Consider the following 20,799-nt stretch of genomic DNA (forward strand, 5'->3'; position numbering starts at 1 on the left):
TCCTATTCTTTTTCCTATTTATTCCTATTTTCGTAAGACCTTTGTTTCAGTCTTCTTTTAAAATTTAATTGCAGACATCCTCCCCGGACCATGTCTTGGACATCACAGCCATGACCAGCCCTTTTCCAGCCCTTTTCCCTGGCTAGGCACATTAATTCAGGAGCTGCCTAGGTGGGAGACTGCTTCAGGTCCCAGCACTGAATGCAAGCACAGCAGTATTTGTTATCTTCGTGACAGAGCTGTTTCTTTAGACCTCACTTGAATATGTTTTCTCCCGATTTTTCGTTCCTGATAATTTGAGCAAACAGTTCTCAGTCAGATGCTTTTCCCTACACTTTGTTATCAGCCCTGTGGAGTTTATGGACAGGACATCAGCTGGAATGGCTTCCTCCTGCCCTTGTCCCCACACGTCCACAGCATGGTCAAGGTCAACCCAAGCTTGGAGTGTCCTACCACAGGCTGCTCTCCAGTGACGTCCCTGAGCTGAGACCTTCACCTGTCATCACACAGCTCTCACTGCCCAAAAATTATATCCCACACACCTTTCCTTGCCCCCTTCCTGCTGCCCTTCCTGCAGGTTCCCATGCTGACCCAAGCTCAGGCTGTGACCTTCCCTGCTGCACAGGGGTCCTCCTGCCAAGCACTTGCAAAGCAAGGCAGACATCAGATCAAAAGATGCTTCTCACCACTTCCCAGGGTGGTGGGAACAAGGAGCTCTGCTTCAGGGAGCTACACTTTTGATGCTTGTGTGCTTGCATAGCTCAGGTGAGAGGCAAATGCCTCTTGGCTCTGCAGGGGCTGATATTTCCCTCCTGCAGCCCATCTTGGTGGTGCCATGGTGGATGCTGTGCCCTCAAACCAACCCTGACATCCCTCCCTGGAAGCTGGACCCTCTCCAATGTGCAGCTTTTGGGGTGTCTCTGCAAAGGGGCACCTGAACCTGCAGTGGATCCCCAGGGCAGAGCCTAGAGCCCCTCTCCCTGCTGCCTCTCCTGTCAGAGCTCACACCCTGCCTGCCCAGCAGCTCTGCCCATGGGGCTGGCTGTCTGTCAGGGATGTGCAAAGTGGACCTGCTGTCTGCACATCTGCAGATCCTCCTGGGCGGGAGGGGGGCTAGAAAAGTGTCAGCTCATCATTTTCAGGGAGCAGGAGTGGTGTTCTGGTAAGAGGAGCGAGGCTGGGCGCGGGCCTGCGGATCAATACTGAGATCAGAGGCTCAGTGCCTGTCGGAGCTGTGATGACTGAGCAGATATTGGACACGGATCTCTCTCTGCTCCTGCCCCCGGGGGCTGGGGTGTTTGCAGGCCTCAGGAGGCAAGCAGGGCATTGGGCAGCCTTCACCTGTGATACCAGTGCAAAGGGGAATGTTGTCCCCAGGGGATGGCCAGGCTGAGAGTGAGAGGTTAAAGGTAGCTCTGTAGGTGGGAAGAGTGGAGCCAAAACCCAAACAGCTGCTTTCACCTCTGCCTGTGGTCAGGAGCTCCTCAGGCACTTCTAGCCCTGCTCTTTTGTCTGGGATGAGTGTTTCAGTAGCCACTTGTATCCCCATGCAGAGGGCAGCTGGGATGGGGCAGAGCCCTCTGCAGAGGAGCTTGGGTGTAGTTTTGGCCAAGTGCATCCTGTGAAATTTCTGGAGGCTCTCAAGGGCCAGGGGAAACCCAGCCCCCGAGCCCCTGCGGGGCAAAGTTCTCACAGGAAGCACTGATTTCATCCTTCATGGAGATGCTTCTTGAAAGAGCAATTTGCCAGCATCCCTCACAGCAATAGCAGCAAGGCCTCTGCTCGAGATACCATCTCTGTGCTCTGACAGCCCCATCACTCACGCCCTGCTCCTGCCTCCCTCTTCCACAGGGACAGGAGTGAGGGATGGAGGCAGGGTTGGGAGCGGGAATGACGTGTTCTCACCACGGGCAGCTCCCAACCATCCCTGTCCTCTTTGGGGTCTGGGTGTGCCAACGGCAGCGCTGGGCAGCGACTCCTCTGTCCATGCACAGTGAGGGGAGCTGGCTTTGAGCAGGGGAACAGAAACAGGGGCTTTGAGCAAGGTGGTGGCTCATCTTCCCTCTGTGGCAGGGACTTTGCTGTCACTGCAGCCTCTTCTTACAGGGGGCTCACCAATCCCCCTGGCAGCCAGCACCAGCAAGAATGAACAACCCCTGAATTCCTTTCTCCTGCTTACATTCCCCCTGCCCTCGGGCACCCACCTGGGGGCTCTGTCCATCCCAATCCCCTGCTTTGCCTGGCCACTAGCAAGAATGAACAACCCCTGTTTCTTTATCCTACCTACCTTTCCCCTGCCCTCCAGCACCCAGCTGGGTGCTCTGTCCATCCCATTCCCCTGCTTTGCCTGGCCACCAGCAAGAGTGAACAAACCCTGAATTTCTTTATCCTTCCGCCTGCCCTCAGGCACCCATCTGGGGGCTCTGCTTGTCCCATTCCCCTGCTTTACCTGGCCACATTTCCTCAGATTTATCTCTTGGTGGCAGAGGAAGACGAGGCTTGGCACAAGCCCTTCTCATCAGCTGCTGAAGCAGGGCCTGCCTGACACCAGGTGGCAGAGTGGGGTGGGAAAGTCATGGGGTGGGTGTGCTCCTGTGTCCCCACACCCAGGACAGCCGACCTGAGACATCCCCACGGCATCCTGTGGGTTAAACCTCGGCTTTGCAAGCAGAGGGCAACGCTGGTAACTAGACCTGAGAACCTCTCTGACTGTGTTTGTGCTTTGCTAGCAGTTGTACTCTGCTCCAGGCCAAGGGGTGACCCCACACCCTGGGGGACAGAGGGACAGGGTGCTCATGTGTGCATTCCTGGCCAAGCAGTGCCACCCTGGCACCTCCAGGTGACAGCACGAGGCTTCCTCCAGGTGACAGTGGCTTCCTCCAGGTGACAGTGGCTTCCTCCAGGTGACAGTGGCTTCCTGCATGTCCCGGTGCTGATCTGCCCACAAGAGAGCCTTGCAGGACTGCAGTGTGCACCCCCTGAATGTGTCCCCACCTGTGACTTTACCCCGTGGTGACATGCCAGGGTACGCTGATGGCCTCACACTGGTTTTACATGGGATGGGGTGATTGATGTCCAGTGCCACAGGGAGTCTGTGACCTCGCACCAGCTGCAGGTTAGAGGAAGCCCTGGTTTTGGGGGCAGTGTGGCATCATTGATGCTGCTGGGGGATGAGCCCACATGCTGAGTGGGCATCCCCATGGGCAGGGGAATATGACATGGTGCTCCATCAGTGTCCTCTGCACTCTGGTCACAGGGCTGAGCCACAAGAATGGCATTTCTCTGATACAGGCAGGGAAACTGAGGCAGGGAGTAGAAGATACTCCTGGGTGTTGTCCTCTCTGGTGCCTCTGGATGGGAGATGCTTCTCATGGGAGAGGGAATCTACAAAATTCTCCCCAGAGCTCCTCTTTCTTGCCGTGCCAGGCACTCCAGTGAGCTCTTCTGCTCCAGGTGTTTCACTTTGGTAATTCAGAGGAGGAGGGGCTCAGGGAGAAAACATCCCTCCCACTTTGCTATTTCTTCTCTAGCCCAATACACCTGCTTCCCCTGGGAGGAGCAACCCTGGTGAAATTCCTGGCACCCCAGAAGACCCCATGGGAGCAGGACTGATGCCCTGGAGTGAGCATCCCCTTGCACATCTCTGCCATTCCCAGGGCTCCCGGCAGGGCTGGGCAGCAGTGGGTGAGGATGAATCCCACTTGCAAATCCTCTCGGTGTGGTGGAGTTTTTCCCTCTTTCCCTCCAAATCCCGTTGCCCCTTCCAGAGCAGGATGGTTCTGGGTGTGTAACAGAGTCTGAAAGTGTTGGCTCAGTCTCTCCTCCTTGTGCAGAGCACTTTGCTGCCAGAAGTAGACCCTTGAAATACGTGGAGTCCTACACCTGTAATTCTTCCCTTTGCCCGTGCTCCTGCCTGCAGCACCATCCCTTTATTGCTGTGTGTCTGTGCAGAGGAGCAGAGACATGAAACTATTGGGGAGAGGAGGGGAAAAAAAAAAAAAAAAAAGGCATGCAGAAAAGCGCTGTGGAAAAGCAGAGCAAATTAAGCAGAGCTCTGATCTGCTTGGGTTTGTGCTTGCCAAAAATGCACCATGCATCTTAATTCGCTCTGCTGTTCAGCTCGCACTCACTGCTCTCCTGATGCCATTTCGGCGCTCCGAGCTCAGCCTTTTCAACACTTCAGTCTTCCTCTTTCAGGATTTTTTTTTTTTTTTTTTGCATGTCTGATTGCAGAATCTGCTGCAGGAGGGAAGGGGGAAGCCAGGGGAGGGAGGGAGGGAGGACGGGAGCCCCGACCGTGGCTGCTCCTGCCTGCGCTTCCCGGCAGCCGCCTTGGTCCCCGATGCGTTTTTTAGGGGCTCGATGGTGGGGGGGGGGGGGGGGTTTGCATCTTTTCTAGAAAGTCCTTCCTGGATGCTCTTCAGCCGCTTTTTTCACACCCAGCCGTCTGATCTGCCTCTCTCGCTAGGATCCTCCAAAGAAGAAGAAAAAACACATTTAAATTGCTGTAATCCACACTGGCTTTTATTCTCTTCCAGTTCAGTTTAATCTCTCTTTCCTCTCCACCCTTATGTCCGGGTTGGGGGAGGAGGAGGAGGGCGGGGGGGGAGAACCCACCCAACAACCAAGCGAAAGGCAGCATCGTCCTCCAAAAGAGCTTGAGAAAGCAGGAGCCGAGCCAAAGCCCCTCTGCTCTCCCCCAGCACAAATTTAACCCCAGCTTCAACTTTTCCTCTGGGCTCCAGCAGTGGGGTTTTTCCCCTCTCCCCCCTCCTCCTCCTCCTCCTGCACTGATTTTTAGCGGAGAGGGAGGGGGGGGGTGGGGAATCCTTTTTATTGCGGAGCCCGGTTCTCTTTGCGAGCCTTCCTCCTCCTCTTCCTCCTCCCCTGCTTTTTGTGCCCGCCGCAGCAGGGCTGGCCAGGCCGGGGGAGGGAGGGAAGAGATGGGAAGGGGAGATCGCCCCCTCCTCTCCCTCTCCCTCTCCCTCTGTCTGTTTTTTTTGCAGGTGTGTCAATTTTAATTCTGCCCAGTAGGTGGGACTTGGTGACTTTCGCACCGTTTTTGTTATTTATTTATTTCCCCGGCTGCTTCTCTCTCTCCCTCCCTTCCTCCCCTCCCATCCCTCCCTCCCCAGCCTCCCGTTGCGATCCTCCGGAGCGGCTGCGGGAGCGGCGGGCGGCCGGGCCGGCATGCATCCATCCCCGCCCGCGGCCGCGGCCGCTGCCCTAGCGGGAATTACAGCCTCTCCCAGCCAGCTGCCAGCATGATTTCATCTGCTGGAGGATTTTTGCAGCTGATCGCTTGAGGTTTTGTTGTTGTTGTTTTTCTTTTTTTTTTTTTTTTTTTCTTTTTTCCTCCCCTCTGTCTTTGTTTCCTTCCCCCCTTTCCCCCCCTTCCCCTCCCTCCATCCCCCCTTTCCTCCTCCTCCTCTTTTTTAGAAGCAGCAATCGGAGATGGATGTCTCTCTTTGCCCTACCAAGTGCACTTTCTGGAGGGTTTTTTTGCTCTGGAGCATTTGGGGAGACTATCTGCTTTCGGTGCTGGCTTGCCCTGCTAATTGTCTTTGCAGCAAGACAGACATCAATTGCAAGAAGCCGGATGATGGGAACCTCTTCCCTCTCTTGGAAGGGCAGGATTCAGGCAGCAGCAATGGCAACACGAGCATCAATATCACGGACATCTCAAGGAACATCACTTCCATGTAAGTGGGGGTCCCCCAGGGCTCCCCCTCCCCGGCAGGGCGCGGGCTGCGCTGGGCTCAGGTGCCCCCGGCATCGCTGCGCTGCCTGGGCTCGGCTCCCCGGGCGCAGCATGCAGATCTGCCTTCTCCCTTACCCCATCCCCCTTAAAAAAAAAAAAAAAAAAAAAAGACCATCATAAAAAGCCCAGCAACAGTTTGGTCAAGGCTTAGGAGGAATAAAGTAAATGAGATTGATTCCTTAGCAGGAGAGAGAGCAGCAGGCAAAGATGCTAAAGCTGCTGCTTCCTTTAACTGTTTGCTTCTGCAAGGGGAACGCGGACGCCACAGACACACGCCGCCGCTTATTCACCCGAATTGGGCGAGAAAAGCAAGTTCTGAACCGCTTTTTTTTCCTTCAGACTTTGCATCCAGTGAAAATGTCATTATTTTTTACATCCCCACATCAGAAAATTCTCCCTTCCCTGCCCTGGCTGAGTGTATCAGGGGATCTGCGGTTTTGCATTTTTAAGAGGAGAAAAAAAAAAATAAAAATAGGACAGTGAGACGTTCCTTAAGTAGCTTATTTAATTCACATTGTTGCAATTTTGTAACTCGTCGTGGTGCCGCGATAGGATTTGTGTGTTTTAGGTTCGGGGTGGTGGCAGCGGTGGGGAGAAGCATCGGAGCAGCGAGATATTTTTAGTTGAGCACTTTGCGTTTGTTTGCATGCTTGTTTATCTGGAAAATCAACTTGAAGTTGCATTATCCTTGTTTGGAGAGGCAGTTAGCAAAGCCCATGTTAATCTCATCAGTGTGGAGTCGAGAAAGGAATATATTTCCCTCTTCTGAATCCATCATGCTCTTGGTGTGTGTGTGAAAAAAAAATTCCTCATAGCTTCCAATCTCTGCTCTTTATTTTCCAGTACATTTTTGGGTGAGATGAACTCTGAGCCATTTCATTATTCTAATGCTAATTGAAATGTGAGCATTTAGGGAAATGTAGCCCCCAGAGCAAGTTGCCAGTGGGAGTTGAGCAGGGAAGAGGTGGAATCCTTTATTCTGGCAGTGAAATGCAGCAAGGTTTGAAATGAGTAATGGAGGGTTATTTATTTAATTTTTTTCACCTCGGTGGCATGGTTGCACGGAGGGAGAGGGCTTTGGGTCTCTTCCTGAGGCTGTTTTATTTGGTCACAGTGCGATTGCAGCAGAGCCATGGAGTAATTGCAGTGCCTCTCTCGCAGCTCTGCTCATCACCTTTGCTGGGTAAAGATGACGGGAGCTGCTTTCCCTGTTTGCTTACGGGTCCATGAGATACCCAGGCAGGTTTTCAGCAGGTCACTGACCCTGAATCCACAGCCCTGCCTTCCCGCTTCCCAGCAAACCTCCATAAAAACAGCAGCAATGGGGAGAGTAGATGGGGGGAGCTAACGTAGCACTCCCCTCCCAACTGCCCCATATTTATCCTGCGCCGTGGTGCTGGCGTGTTTTCCCCGCGATGCTGGAGGGATGAGGGTGATGCTGGGCAAGTCGGAGAAACTCGTGTTTTTCCCCTGTGCTCGCTGTTTGTTGTGGTTTAGTTTTAACCCTTTGGGGGCCGGGGAGCAGCGGGAAAGGCAGGGAAGGGTTTGGGAGCCACCAGCGTGAGCGACTGTGCGTTGTCAGATTGCACAGACATCTGAACTGCTGGGAGAGGTAGTATTACACCAGTGCTTTGTGCCCAGAAAATGTCTTTGCTGCTTTGAAAATGAAAAATGCTGATAAGCAGTCTGTAAAAAGGAGTGGGGGGGGGGAAAAAAAGGGACAACTCCAGAAACAGATATTGGGTATTTTTTCTTTTGGAAAGGAGCTTCTCCTAAGTTGGGGAAGGAAAAGAAGGTGCCAGTTTTTGCTGGAATTCATATGTCTCTCTGCTTCACAGTGAGCAAAGCACATTCCTCCACCCCCTGCATCGCTGCTGGACCCGTGCTTCCCTTTTTGGGCTTGGGAGGGCTGGAGCACAGGGCTGGGGTGAACCCCAAAATGCTCTCAGGGGCTGAGATTGTGCACAGATGAAAACTTTCCACAGGGGTCTGTGCTTACTGGGGAGGCAGTGGTGGTTTATAGGGGATACTTTTGGGAGCAGAGAGTTGATTTATGGTTCCCAGCAAAGGGGTCACTGCTGGGAGCCAGACTTGAACCATGTTCATGCTCTTGTGTGGAAGGCAGCAGGTCCTGCACCCTTCCAGGCTGATGTCAGGCCTCTCCTTGCCAGCCCTGACATCATCATGGGTGTTGGGGTGAGGGTGCCTAGAAGCCCAGCCTGGTCATGGCTGAATCACTGCTGGCATGTGAGGCTGATTCAGCTGGGCAAGGAGCAGTGTTTTCCCCCTGCTTGCCATGCTCATGGGGATCTTGGCCTCTTTAGGCAGCTTGTGGGCAGCCAGGGGGCAAAAGCACCTTCTCCATCTGGCCTGGGGGTGAGCAGGGGAGGCTCAGTCCTGTCCCAGTGGCCGAGGGGTGCAGTGACCCAGCTGGAACCTCCCCACAGGCCCAGGGAAGGTGGTGGTCGCTGCTCGATCTTGAGACTGGTGGAAAAGCAAATGGAGTGTGGGGTGGTGGAACAACCCTGCGACCAGGCAGAGCCTTATTCACATCCAAAAGAGAGCTCAGCTTCCAAATCAGAGCTTGAGTGTTGCTGATGATAGACTGCCAGTGCCCACTCAGAGAGCTGGTTAAAAAAAACAATATAGCCATCTTGGAGGGCTTGTCCATGCCACCCCCTCAAGGGAGGGCAAGACCCCTCCATGCCATCCCATCCCAACCCAGCACTGGGCTGAACCATCAGGAGTTTTGGGTTTATATCACTTATCTCAGGGGCTGATGAGACCCTGTGAGGTGAGGACAACAGAAGAGGGGGACAACAACCAGGCTGTAGTGCTGCCCAAGGAGGATGGTGGGGCGGACCAGGCCTGTGGGTACCTCAGTGTGGTTGGTACCCCACCATCCTGTTGCACCTTTCAAAAGAATGACTTTTGCTTCAATTGCTGGTGCTTCTAGCTTCCTTTTGGTAAAAGTCAGGGCTGGGTGGCTCCTGCCCTGGCTGGGCTGAAGGGGACAGCAACACACAACCTTGCAAATCCAGGTGGTGCCAGGTCAGTGGTGAGGCAGGGGAAAGGCAGGAGGCTCCTGCCCTGAGGAGGAGGTTGGGTTGGCTGATGTCCCTCTGCCCTTTCCCAGCATGGCCAGAAACGTACCTGATTTTGGGTAGCGTCCCTGGAGATGAGACCCTGCACACAGACCCCTGTGAGAGCTGCCAGCAGCCCTGTCCAGCCAGAGAGCCAGCTTGGACCTGGCTGAGTTTGGAGTCAAGCTCTCTTCTTCCCCCTCCCAATTTCAGGAGAGGTCACCACAGGGTTGGGGCACATCAATGCCATCACCTTTCCTGTACAACTGGGTGGCCTTTGCTGTGTCCCCAGCCTGGTGTGACTTACAGAGACGCTCACCCCTGTGATGTGGGGCTTTACTCATTGCAAGCTCAGATGCAGAACTTTGATCTCAGAGTTGCTGTGGCACAGAACCCCTTGGGCCCCCGTGTGTGTGTTTGTCACGGCAGGCCCCCAGCCCTGGCACTGTGGGGGTCTGGCAGGAAGGTCCCCAGCCCTGGCACTGTGGGGGTCTGGCAGGTGAGTCCCCAGCCCTGGCACTGTGGGGGTCTGGCAGGAAGGTCCCCAGCCCTGGCACTGCGGGGGTCTGGCAGGTGAGTCCCCAGCCCTGGCACTGTGGGGGTCTGGCAGGAAGGTCCCCAGCCCTGGCACACACGGGACTGGAGGTTGTCAGGGTGCCAGGGGTGGCCGGGCTGGGGGTTCATCACCCCGCTGGCAGCGTGGGCAGCGCCTGCGTGCGCCGGCAGCGTGCGTGGGGAAGGACAGATGGAGGAGTTTGCCATCTGGGCCTCCCTACTCCTCAGCTGTTGCTATGGCACTGCGGAGATGCTGCTAGGCAGGCGGTGGTGGCCTGCGTGTGTCACCCCTGGGCTCCCTGGGGGTAGGGAGATGTCCCTGGTATAGGAAGCCTTGCTCTTTAGCCAGCCTTGCTGGGGAGAACGGGGGCTCTTCTGGTGAAATACACTCAATGTGTGGATAGTCAAGGTGGATCTGTGCAGCTCCTAGCTGCTTTCAACAAAGGTGAGATGAATTCAGAGCAACCCAAGAGGAGGTTGGGTTGCTCCACAGTGGGAGCAGGATTTTTGGGTCTCACTGGCTGGGCCAAGAGAAGCATCTTGCTCTCTCCATAGGCAAGAAGAGAATCTTTATTCTTTGCTGCTGGGCTGTCCCAGCAGCTCCGTGCCGGGGGTGGCAGTGCCACGTCAGCGCCGGGAGCTGCGGGGGGAGCGGCAGCGCAGCCCCCACTCGCTGGTGGGAGCTGGCAGCATGTGGAGAGGGGGAGAGAGAGAGAGGGGGTGCTTGGAGCAGCAGCACCCCTTCCCTGCTGCTGCACGGAGAGCTGAGGCACAGGGAAAGCTCCTCTGTGCCCGTGGCTGGGAAGGAGGCAAGAAAGAAAGGGCAGGCCTATTCCTGGAAGGGCTGGAGGGAGCAGGACTTGCCTTGGTGACCCAAACAGCCATGAGAAAGGCTCCTGTGGTGCTCAAATTATTGACTGCTCTGCTTCAGGCAGCAGGCACAAACTTTTCTCCTCTCTGTGAATCAGCCATGCTGTGCCCAGTGTGCCTCGTGTACTACTACTCTCCAGAGATGAAGGGCTCTGCTTTCCCAAAGCCTCCCATCTCTGGTCCCAGAGGCTTTGGCTGCTCCAGAGATGATCAAAAAGATCCTTAATTAAATCCATCTTAGATTTGCAAGGCTCTTGTTCATGCAGAGCATCTCTCCTGAAGGATGTCAGGATGGGGAAGGCGGGCACAGCACCAAGCTTTGAGGACAGAAAAGGGTGCAGAGCTATTTGAGACAAAGAGTTGGGCTGAGATATATGGTCTTGATGCTCTGGAGGTGAGTTAAGCCAGGAGCAGTGATCTGTGTCCTCCCCCTTTCCTGTGGCTGGCTCTTGGCTCCTTGCCCTGCTCTTCCTGTCGATCTGTCTGCTGACCAATCCTGGGGAGAGGCACTTTCCGGGCACAGGTGATGTCAGGTGTTTCTTCAGGAAGGAGACAGTGTTGGTGCCTGACAGCACTTCCCAGACTTCTTCTGAGCCAAACATGGGGCCTGAGCTGCTGGCCTGACAGGAGGAGCTGGTGGCCCAGATGGTTTCAGGGTGCATGTGACGTGTCCCAAGTCTTCATGTCCTGCAGGTTTTGGGGAGGTCTAAATTGGTTCTGACTGATGGTTTGTCTCCTTACATTGGAGAGGTGAGACAGAGGTGTTTCAGGTCTAGGACAGATGTTTAGGGAGGAAGAAGAGATTGAGGAAGGAGCTGCCTTGTTGTCCATGGAGGCTTTTGTAGAGCTCAGTCAGGGAAAGCTCTCTGGGTCTGCTTTGTGTTATTAGCTCGCCCTTATGAAGCAAAACAATGTCATGTGCTTTGGCATGAGGCTGCTTGAGGTCTCCCACAGCCCTGTGACCAGCCATGCACCCAGTCATGTCAGTGAAGCTACAAAAGAGTCCCTGAGATGTCCCATGGGATCACCTTTGGGGAGCCCTGCAGGTAGATTGAGCTTGGCTTGTCCTGCTCGGTGAAGAGCCCCTGCTTGGTGTTGTCCTGGACTTTATGGCTGGGTTTGGTGGATCCCATTTAGGGGGCTGCTGACAAGTGGGAAATAACCCAAGCCCTAAACCTGCCAGGCTTCCAAAGTGAGTGTTACCAGTGCTTGTAACTCGGAGTGTTACTGCCAGGCACTGTGGAACAGCAGGAGTTTGGTGTTTCCTGCAGATGGGGCTTCCACGGGTGCTGTCGGTGCTTTCTAAGCAGGTGTGTCTGACAGCAGCCTGTGGGCTCTGCTCTCCCCAGATCCTCTTGCTTTCCCCTCTGCACAGCAAAGCTGTTGTTGAGGGGGTGCTGTGGGCGAGTTCCTTGCTCAGAGGCTGCACTTCGTGGTTGGGTATCCCAGCACTCTGTCCCCACATGAGACGAGGACCAGCAGCTCACTCACCTCACGTGGTTCTCCAGGTTCCTGAGAGCCAGGCAAGCAGCACCGGCACCGGGCTGTCCCCGTCCTCCCCCAAATCTCCGCACCGAGGCTGCTGGCGCCGGAGCGGTGACAAACGAGCATCCCCGTGGGTGTCCCACAGCGCCCGGCCTGCCCGCTGAGCCCCGCTGGGGCTGCCGGAGCCCGGCGCATCCCGGCTCCTCCGCTCCGCTATTCCCGTCTGAAGGCGGCTGTGCCGCTAGAGGGCAAGCGGCAGCGGCAGACAGCCCGGCTCCGGGATGCGGGATGCGCGGCCGGCTCCGGGATGCGCGGCCGGCTCCGAGCCGCATCTTTGTGGGGGCTCGGGGTCACTCCCTGCTCGCTGTCACGCTGGAAAGCCTTTGCTCTGGGTGCCCGCGGTGCTGGACCCCTCTTGTGTCCAGCATCCCCATTCCTGTGTGGGCACCCGCTGGTGTTGGAGGGTCCCCCAGGAGCTGAGTGGGTTGCTGGGTCGTGGCTTTCTGCTCTGTGCACTGGTGAGTGCATCCCCACCTACCCAGAGCTCTTCCAGCGGGATACAGCCCCAGCCTGTCTGTGATTTGCAGCTTTTTGGATGGTATTGGCCGAGTCAAAGCAGGTGCAGTGTGAAGGTGTTGCTGGGCAATTTTGACCGGCCCTCTGTGAGCAGCTTCTGGCTGTGATCCTGCCAGGAAGCCTCTGATGGGTCTGTCCTTTGTACTGATGAGGAAACTGAGGCATGGAGCAGTGGTGGAACTGGCCTGCAAGGAGCAGAGTGAGGATGGAGATCCTTTAGCCCAGCACTGGCCAGGGTTAGGGAGAGGCCAAGCATGGAGGGAGGGATAAACAAGGCTGTTCTATTGGTCCTGTTGTGTTTAGCAGACATGAGAGAGGTCCATGGAGAAATCCTGAGGGCACAGGCTGTGAGCTGTCTTTTAGGGCATCCAGAGTAGGTAAAATATTCTTTGCTCCTTTGATTAAACCTCTGCTGAACAGGCTGGATGGAGGTCAGGGAGCTGAAGAGATCACACGTCCTTCTCCAAGGGAGGAAGGCTGAGAGCCTGGTGTGAGACAGAGGAAGGGTGAGTGAGGGCAGGACTCTGGCCTTGACCCTGTAACATCCTCCATGGGCAGCTCCTGGGATGATCTCATTTTCCCTGGCAGCTGGGCCAAAGAGGGACTAGTTATTTCCCTGCTGGCCATTGCCAAGGGCTGCCAGCATGGTGGAAGGGCTGTGACACCCTGTGGTCCTGCAAGGCAACAGCAAATGGACCCCCAGCATCGTGCCAGAGGCAACATTTGGGTGGAGGTGTGTTGGGGACTGGGTGATGGATCATGGGTCAGAGCCATGATACTGCTCAGGGCCTGGGCTTTGCTTCAGCTGAAGAAAGGGGGATTAAAATCTCTCTGGAATCCCCTTGGAACACTGCACTGGAATCAGTGCCCAGCTCAAGGGCAGCTCCACCAATCCTGCTGTGCTCTGTCCTTGGGTATCCCTATCCCACATGGTTTCCAGACCCCAAGGAACTGGGGAGCTTTCCCTGTTCCCCTCTGTGCGAGAGCTGGCTTGCCTGGAAGGGTGGCACCAGGAAAACATGTGCTGTATTTTTAGCTTGTTTTCATGTGCTGTAGCAGTTGAGGAGCTGAAGGAGAAGCCAGAGCCTTGTGTGCAGCCAGCTTTCCTCCAGCTGCCCCCCAGTGTTTTGGTATGGTGGACAATGGAGCCTGGTAGTGGCTGTGCCCTTCCTGTACCTGCATGTGCCATCACCCCCAGCTTCAGTCTGCATAAATAAAAACTGCCTTTTTAATTAAAAACAAAATTCCCAGCAGTGGAGCAGAGAGGTCAGGAAGGATTCCCAAGGGAGTTTGACAGTACATCCACAAGTCAGGGTGTTTATTCCTGACTCCTGTGCTTGTTGAAGTGACAGCTAAATGAGAAGGATGCAGGGAGAGGCTGAGCCCAAGTGCTGCCCCCATGCAGCCTCTTCTGCAGCTCCGTGCTGGGAAGGGCACAGGGCACTGGTGCCTTTGCTGGCTGCTCTGCATTGTCCCTGGGGGACTCAAAAGTGGGTAGGAGCAGATGTGAGCATGGTGAAGCCCCCATCCTCCTGGGTTCTGCAAGGCTGTCCCTTAACTAGTTCTCACCAGGAGGTTCCCACTAGGAAATGGTAATGTGGAAATGCTCAAACAGATGCTGGGAATCTGAGTGCTGCTGAGTGCATGCTCAGGGTTTTGGCAGGATAAATTAGGAATATCAACGCTCAGCTGAGCTGCAGAAATGCCAGGCTCTAACTCCTGACCCTGCCAGGACATGAAGCCACATGGGGGAGATCTCGGGTGCCTGCAGCTGCTGACTTTCCTTCTGCTCCTGGAGCAGCCCTGGCCTCATCCCCCATCCCAGCTCTCCATGGAAATGCTGTGCAGTGACCTGGGCTGGGAACAACGAGTCCTGGCTCTCCAGTCTGTGATCCAGCTGTGCAAGTGCTCCCTTGGGCTGCCTGCCCTCCTCCTGCCTGTTCCCAACCCAGGCAGGCAGGGCCAGCTTGGGCATCCCTTGTGTCCCTCCAGTACAGCTGGGATTGCCTGTGGGGAGCTCTGTGGCTGGGAAAATCTCTCTTGTCCCCAAAACTCTTTCCTCCAGGATGTGGATGGCTGTTCCTGGGGCGGTGAGGTGGATCCTGGCTTTGTATCATGCCTTGCCTGTGTTCTCCCAGCCAAAATTTTCTCAGGAAAAGTAAGGTGAAGGCCCCTGAGCCATTTGTAGAGCAAGCAAAGTTCAGTGGGACACAGGGTCAAGGATGCTGTGTGCTCCCAGCTGCCCTGCCTGTTGAGAGCATCCCTTCCTCCTGGGGCTCTCTTTGTGCCCCATCAGTGAAGCTGAATCTTGCTGGGGACTATTTCCTCTTTTGAGCCTCACTTGGGCTCTGGACATATTGGTGTCTGGGAGGACAGGGTAGAGTAGCACAGAGCGAATCAGCATCATCCTGGGAGTTGTTGTTCAGGTCAGGGCAGGTGCTGAGGGGTGTTCTGGGAGCATCAAAGCAAAGCCTGAGCCCAAGGAGGGTGGGCAGGGCACCCACACAGTGCAGGAATGGTGGCTGGGCAGGGAGGGACAAGGAGGAGCTCTGCAGGGCTGGCACTGTGGGGGTTAATGGCAAGGTGCAGGATACAGCTGGAGCGGATTTGGGAGAGGCAGAGCCTAATGAGGCTGAAGAGGTATCAGGTGGAAGAGCTGAACTGTGGAGAGATGTGGGGGGCTGTGAGGGAGGCAGGCAGCACTCTCTGCTCCTGGCAAGGTGCTGTGTGTTGGTTTGGAGAAGAGGAGCTGGAGCAGGGATGCTCTCAGGTAAGGAACTGGGGTGGTTCTCTTTCCTGGCTCTGGGCAGCTGGGAGGGATGTGGGTGTCTGTAGCTGGCTGCTGGTGGCTGTGGGGATGTGTGCTGCTGTCTGTGCCCCCCATCACTTTGTGGGTTCATCCTCTGGCCCTTGGCTCCCTGCTTGTATCTGAGTTCCCATCCCAGGGCCAAGAGGAGCCACTATGAGCCCCCCTACCTGGAAATCCTCCTCTCTGTGCCCTGCCCTGCCTGTGCTCCCCTCCAGGACTCGATGTGTCTGATCTCCCAGCTTGGTGTGCTGCCTTCCTTCCAAGGGGGAGGGTGGTGGCACTCTCAGGCTCTGCCCCAAGCAGGGTGCCCAGCATGTTCTGGCCCCAAGGGAAGGATCCCTGCCTTCCAAAAGGCACAGGGAGCAGAGATTTATTTATTTGGACACTTAATTAGCATCTTTAAATATTAAATAGTAAACAAACTGCGTCTAGTGGGATCAACGTTTACAAGCAGGGAGGTTTTTATTTTTTTTCCTTGCTCTCTGGGACATGCACTTGTTTTTTAAGTGTTTGGGGAGGAGCAGCTGTGTGTGGGCTCTGGTTGATGGGTGAGGGATGGACCCACAGTGCTGCTGGTGAAGGAGGGGGAGAAGACAGGCATGAAGGTGCAGGAGGGCTTGGGAAAAATGGGGCAGAGAAGCCAGGGGTGTGTGCCTGGAGCACTGATGTTGGGGAATTGCAGAGCCAAGTGCTGGATGTTGGCATTTCCTGCAGGATGTGTCATCCCCTCCTGCCCAGGCACGTGGAAAGGGACAGGCAGGAGATGGAGGCTCCTGGCTCAGCAGAGCTAATTGCAATCAAAAGGTGGTGGTCCCTGCAAGGGGAGGTGGTTTGCAGCTGATCTGCATCCTATTATCTCTGCAAATGGAGGCTTGCCTGCTAGCAGATTACACTGGGGGTTATTTATTGGCAAAGCACTGTACAGTTTTAATTTTTCCTTTTTGCTTATTCAGGCTTTAGCTCCAGAGGAAAATAGCCTGGGGTGGCTTTGAAATGGATTCTCTCTGCCCCATTAACTTATTCAGTGAGTTTAATGGGCCTTTTTTTCTCTGAGCCTTGAAGCCATCATTAAAAGGCAGAGATTTATAAAAGCAAAGATACTCCTGAGCTTTAGTCAAACTTTGGGGGAGCGGGAGGGGGGCACTGGTGTTGCTGCTGTCTGTGGTTCTGGTGAGGATGTGAGGTGGGTGCTGCTGTTGTGCCTCTCTGGAAGTTTCACAGGGATGAGGGGACCAGCTTGTTTGGGATGTTGCCCATGGATCTCAGCTGAGGATCTGTGGGATCAGCTGGGCTGTGATGAGTCCTCACCTGCAAAGGATTGGGCATTATCTGGGCTGTGATGAGTCCTCACCTGCAAAGGATTGGGCATTATCTGGGCTCCTACATACGGGGACATTGCCTGGTGTGACCTGTCTGGGCTGCAAAGCTGCATCTCTCCAGGCTGAGAGAGAGAGGAACTTCTCTTGCTTTGTGCAGGCTGCTCACAACTTTATTTTCATCTCTTTCATGCCATGCCAGGGCAGTGCTGATGCTTTCATGGGTGTCTATGGTCAGTGCTTGGAGCTGTTTATCTCCATCCCTCTCTCTGCCAGTGGCATGAGTCTCATTGCACCCCTAATTGCACCCCTGTGCTGAGCAGCCCGGTGCTGCAGGAGGTTGGGGTTTGCAGTCCTGCAGGGATTGCACTTGTTTAGCATGTGGCCTCCTGTATCTGTTATAAAATAGGGGAGTGTCTGGAGAATGAGATGAAATGTCTGAGTGAATTCCCCTTTTTTTTGGCTCTTTGAGGATAAACCTCACCACTTCTTGTTTTGCAAGCCTCTTTTTGGGGAGTAAATGTAGGAGCATGCAAGGTGTGGGCTGGCATGTCAGCTGGGGACACCCTAAAGCTGGCATGGCTGGTGCTTTGGTCCCCAGGCCATGATGTGCTGCAAAGGTCACTTCTGGGGGGGCAGCCTGTGTCCTGTACCAGTGGCAGGAAGGAGCTGGGGGCAGCAGCCTGTGTGTCCTGGCTCATCCTGGACACAAGGCTGAGCTGACAGAGACCAGCCATGGTGTGCTCCAAAGTGGGGATGTCACAACATGGTGGAGCTGCTGTGCTGGGACAGCTTTTCCTATACATTTATTTCCTTTTTTTGCTTCGTGTGCAGTGTGAGCAGGCCAGGGTAACCCTTGTGCCTCTGCGCCCAGCGTGGCACCTGCCAACTCAGGACAGCCAGGGCTGGGACATTTGTGGTAGCTGGAGACCCAAAAAACACTGCTACCCCTCACGTTTTGTGCTGTTTGCTGAAGAGTGTGTCCCTCACCAGCCCTGCTGCAATCCCAGATGTTGTGGGACAGGGAAGGAACCTGCTAGCCCAAAGTGATGTGCTCAGGGTCATGAGTGGGGCCGACCCCAACTCCTGCTGGGTGCCAGAAGCAGCTGGAAAATGGGACTGGAGAGTGGGTGATGTGACTCAGTGTGTCTGTGCTGGTGACCCTGGGCTGGCTCACTGTCCCCACCAAGGGCTGGAGGGACAGCAGACCATGACCCTGCATGCTTGGCAGGGGGAGAAACCAGGGAGGGGCTGTGGGGCCTGCCAGGAGGAAGGAGGGGCCCCCAACTACAGGAGGAGATGTTTGAGGGTTTATTTGTAGCTTCTCTGGAAGCACTGACCACCAAGGCTGCCCTTGGAACACTGCCCTAGGGTGGTGGTGGGACAAGGACGGGCTGGAATGACCCAGAGGTTGTTGTGGCCAAGCAGAAGCAGCTGCAGCATGCAGCCATGCTGGGATAGGGATGGTTCCCCCTGATGTGGCCTGTCTGTGACCTCCAGAAGAAGGGGGAGGCTCCTTGGGGATCGATCAGCTCCCACGTCCCTCCCTGGGTCACAGCAGTCAGGGCAAGGGGACGCTCATTTCCCAATAAAGCCCCATAAAATGCCCTTCTCTCCTGCCCCTGTAAATCCTTGCCTCCCCTGAGCTACCTGCTGTGTGAATTGCTGCTGACCCTGTAAATCACCCTCTGCTTTGCTCTGCCTCCCCCGAATCCAGCCCTTCCCTGTAAATCCTCTGTCCCCATGAGTTCCCCACTGCTGACCCCCCTTGCTCTGTGCTGTAAATCGTGGTGAGGCTGGGGCAGGGATGGGCTGATGGAGGGCAGCTGTCCCAGGATGGGTTAATCCCTCCCCCCAGCTCCTTCAGGATCACTCACCAGTGGGAGCTGGTGGAGGACGTTTTGCCTGCCTGCCTGTGGGGAAGGTCATCCTTGCTCTGCAAGCCGGGCTGGGCTCTCATCCTCAGCTGGGCTGCAGCCAGCTGGCTGTGAACTGCAGGGTGTTGGTGTCCCAGCCCTCAGCAGGGCTCCTGGGATAGGAGGCATTTCTGAGATGTAAAAATAGCTGGGGTAAAGAGAAAATCTCCTTTTATCCCTTGAGTGCTTGGGGTCATGCCATGGCTTAGCTTCACTGTGCCCCTGTGTAAGTCCCCTTCACTGTGGGCAGCAGAGGTCCCTTGTGCAAGGGAGAATTGTCACCTGGGCTTCTGCTGGGTGCTGATGCCCTGTTTTTGAGTCTTGAGCTGCTGGCATGACCATGCTGTGTATTTTTATTCCTCTGAAACAGCACACGGGTGTGATGGTGTTCACAGGGGTTCTTGGATAAGGGAAGCAATGAGGATCTGACTCCATGTTTCAGAAGGCTTGATTTATTATTTTATGATATATATTAAAACTATACTAAAAGAATAGAAGAAACGGTTTCATCAGAAGGCTGGCTAAGAATAGAATAGCAAAGAATGATAACAAAGGTTTGTGGCTGGGACAGAGAGTCCAAGCCAGCTGACTGTGATTGGCCATAAATTAGAAACAACCACATGAGACCAATCACAGATGCACCTGTTGCATTCCACAGCAGCAGATAATCATTGTTTACATTTTGTTCCTGAGGCCTCCCAGCTTCTCAGGACAAAAAATCCTAAGGAAAAGATTTTTCATAAAAGATGTCTGTGACACACAGGAGCTGAGGCAAAGGGTCTGACAGAGACCTGACCTGGTGGAGGTGTGGGAAGCCAAACATCAGCTCAGTGGCATGACCTGGGTGTGCTGGGAGGTGTCAGTGTGTGTGGAAAGGCTGTGTCTGGAGCTCATGGCTTGTCCCTGGTACAGGCTGGAAGTGCTGCTGCTCTGCTGGGGTGTCCCCAGGGTGTGCAGGCAGCTGGCACCCAGGCAGGTTTATTTGGTGTACAGATCACTGGGTCTCTCTAAACCCTGGTGAGCAGAAACCGGTGGCACTCCAGCACAGCTCCTAAGGAGCAGGAGTGAGGGATGCCCTGGAATGCAGGGGCAGCTCTGCCCTGCTCCCACAGAGGCCAGTGGATGCACAGTCAGAGCTGGGATGGGGTCACCCATGGGGTGTTTTGGGGTGGTGCTGTCTGCAAAGCTGCTGTGGGAACACAGGGCTTAGAGGGTTCTGCTTGGCTCACTGGGGAGGAAAACTCAGCAAGAGGTCTGAGTGCTTTGTGATGCGGCTTTCTGAGCACCTCAGCCCTCAAGGTGCGAGTGGGAACCTGGGGTGCCAGCCTAGAGCAGGGGAGTGCAGCCTTTCCTGACCCTTCTCTGCAGCTCCCAGGCCTGGAGGAGCTCCTCAGCTGCCTGAGAGTGGTTCAGGGTTTGGTTTACAGAAGTGCTGGCCCTGACCCAGCATGGACTCTGTGTGTGTCCCCTGGAATGGCACCGACCTGCGTCACTTGTGGCTCAACTCTCCCTGATCACCCTGAGTGTGGCTGCCAGAAAATTTGCAAGAAAAACATGGAGATGCTCAGGATGGCTGATTCAGGCATTTAATATTAACTGTTGGTGATGCTCTGTGATGGACCTGGGCTTGACCCAGCTGGATGTTTCCTTTAGACCTTTCTCCTGCTGCCAAACATTTTTTTATTAGTTTTTTCTCCAGTATCTGGTGTCTGAGCTGTGTATTAACACTGGGCTTATGATGCTGCTGTGCTCTGCCTTTGGGAGGAGGATGGAGGAGATGATGTGTTTGGTGGGAGCACAGGGATGCTAAACAGCAGTGGGAAAGGCAGGGGGCAGCGGAGGAGAGCAGAGGCAGATTTTCAAAATCCATATAAATAGCAAAAATAAATTTCCAGCAAACGCTTCCAGTCCTGCAGTATTAAGAAAGTGAAGCACTAGAGGATAAGGAAAGCATGAGCAATAACAGCAGGGATTTAGAAGGAATAAATCTTGCCAGACAAACCTGATTGCTTTTTCTTTTTGATGGAATCACGAAATTAGTGGCTGAGCAGAACGTGGAAATCCTAATATATTTGGATTTAGCAAAGCATTTGATATAGTGTCTCACCAAATCTTACTCTCAAAATTAGTTCAGTTTGCCTTGGACACTGCCAAATGGACTGAGAACTGGCTTAGGGCCCTAAACTCACAGTGATGGGCTGTGTTCAGGGAGGGGGGGGAGCTGTGGGAGCAGAGCTGCAACCTGGCTATTCTCACTGAAAAAAAAACAAAATGCAAAGCAAAACAACAGAAACCCCCAAAATAATAATAAAAAAGGTTCGAGGCACCTTATTATGGGAATATCGACAAATTGGAGAGAGCTCAGAAGCAAACAGAGCAGGGAAAAAGAGGCATCAGAGGGGTCAGATCACCCGTGGAGGAAGGCTGA

The 20,799-nt window shown here is 54.7% G+C and overlaps 1 protein-coding gene across 3 annotated transcripts in view; it reads left to right on the forward strand.

The window, feature by feature from the left end:
- Positions 1-4,949: 4,949 nt before the first annotated feature.
- NTRK3 (neurotrophic receptor tyrosine kinase 3) overlaps positions 4,950-20,799 on the forward strand; it is a 218,343-nt gene continuing 202,493 nt past the window's right edge. Inside the window, exon 1 of one of the 3 annotated variants that reach the window (XM_058033644.1) lies at positions 4,950-5,702. In XM_058033644.1, the coding sequence (XP_057889627.1) occupies positions 5,455-5,702 (248 nt within the window). In that variant the 5' untranslated portion in view covers positions 4,950-5,454. The remainder of the gene's footprint in view (positions 5,703-20,799) is intronic. The other 2 variants (XM_058033645.1, XM_058033646.1) reach the window with 2 other exon arrangements.

Source organism: Melospiza georgiana, chromosome 13 (assembly GCF_028018845.1).
Source record: "Melospiza georgiana isolate bMelGeo1 chromosome 13, bMelGeo1.pri, whole genome shotgun sequence".
NCBI classification, from domain to species: domain Eukaryota; kingdom Metazoa; phylum Chordata; class Aves; order Passeriformes; family Passerellidae; genus Melospiza; species Melospiza georgiana.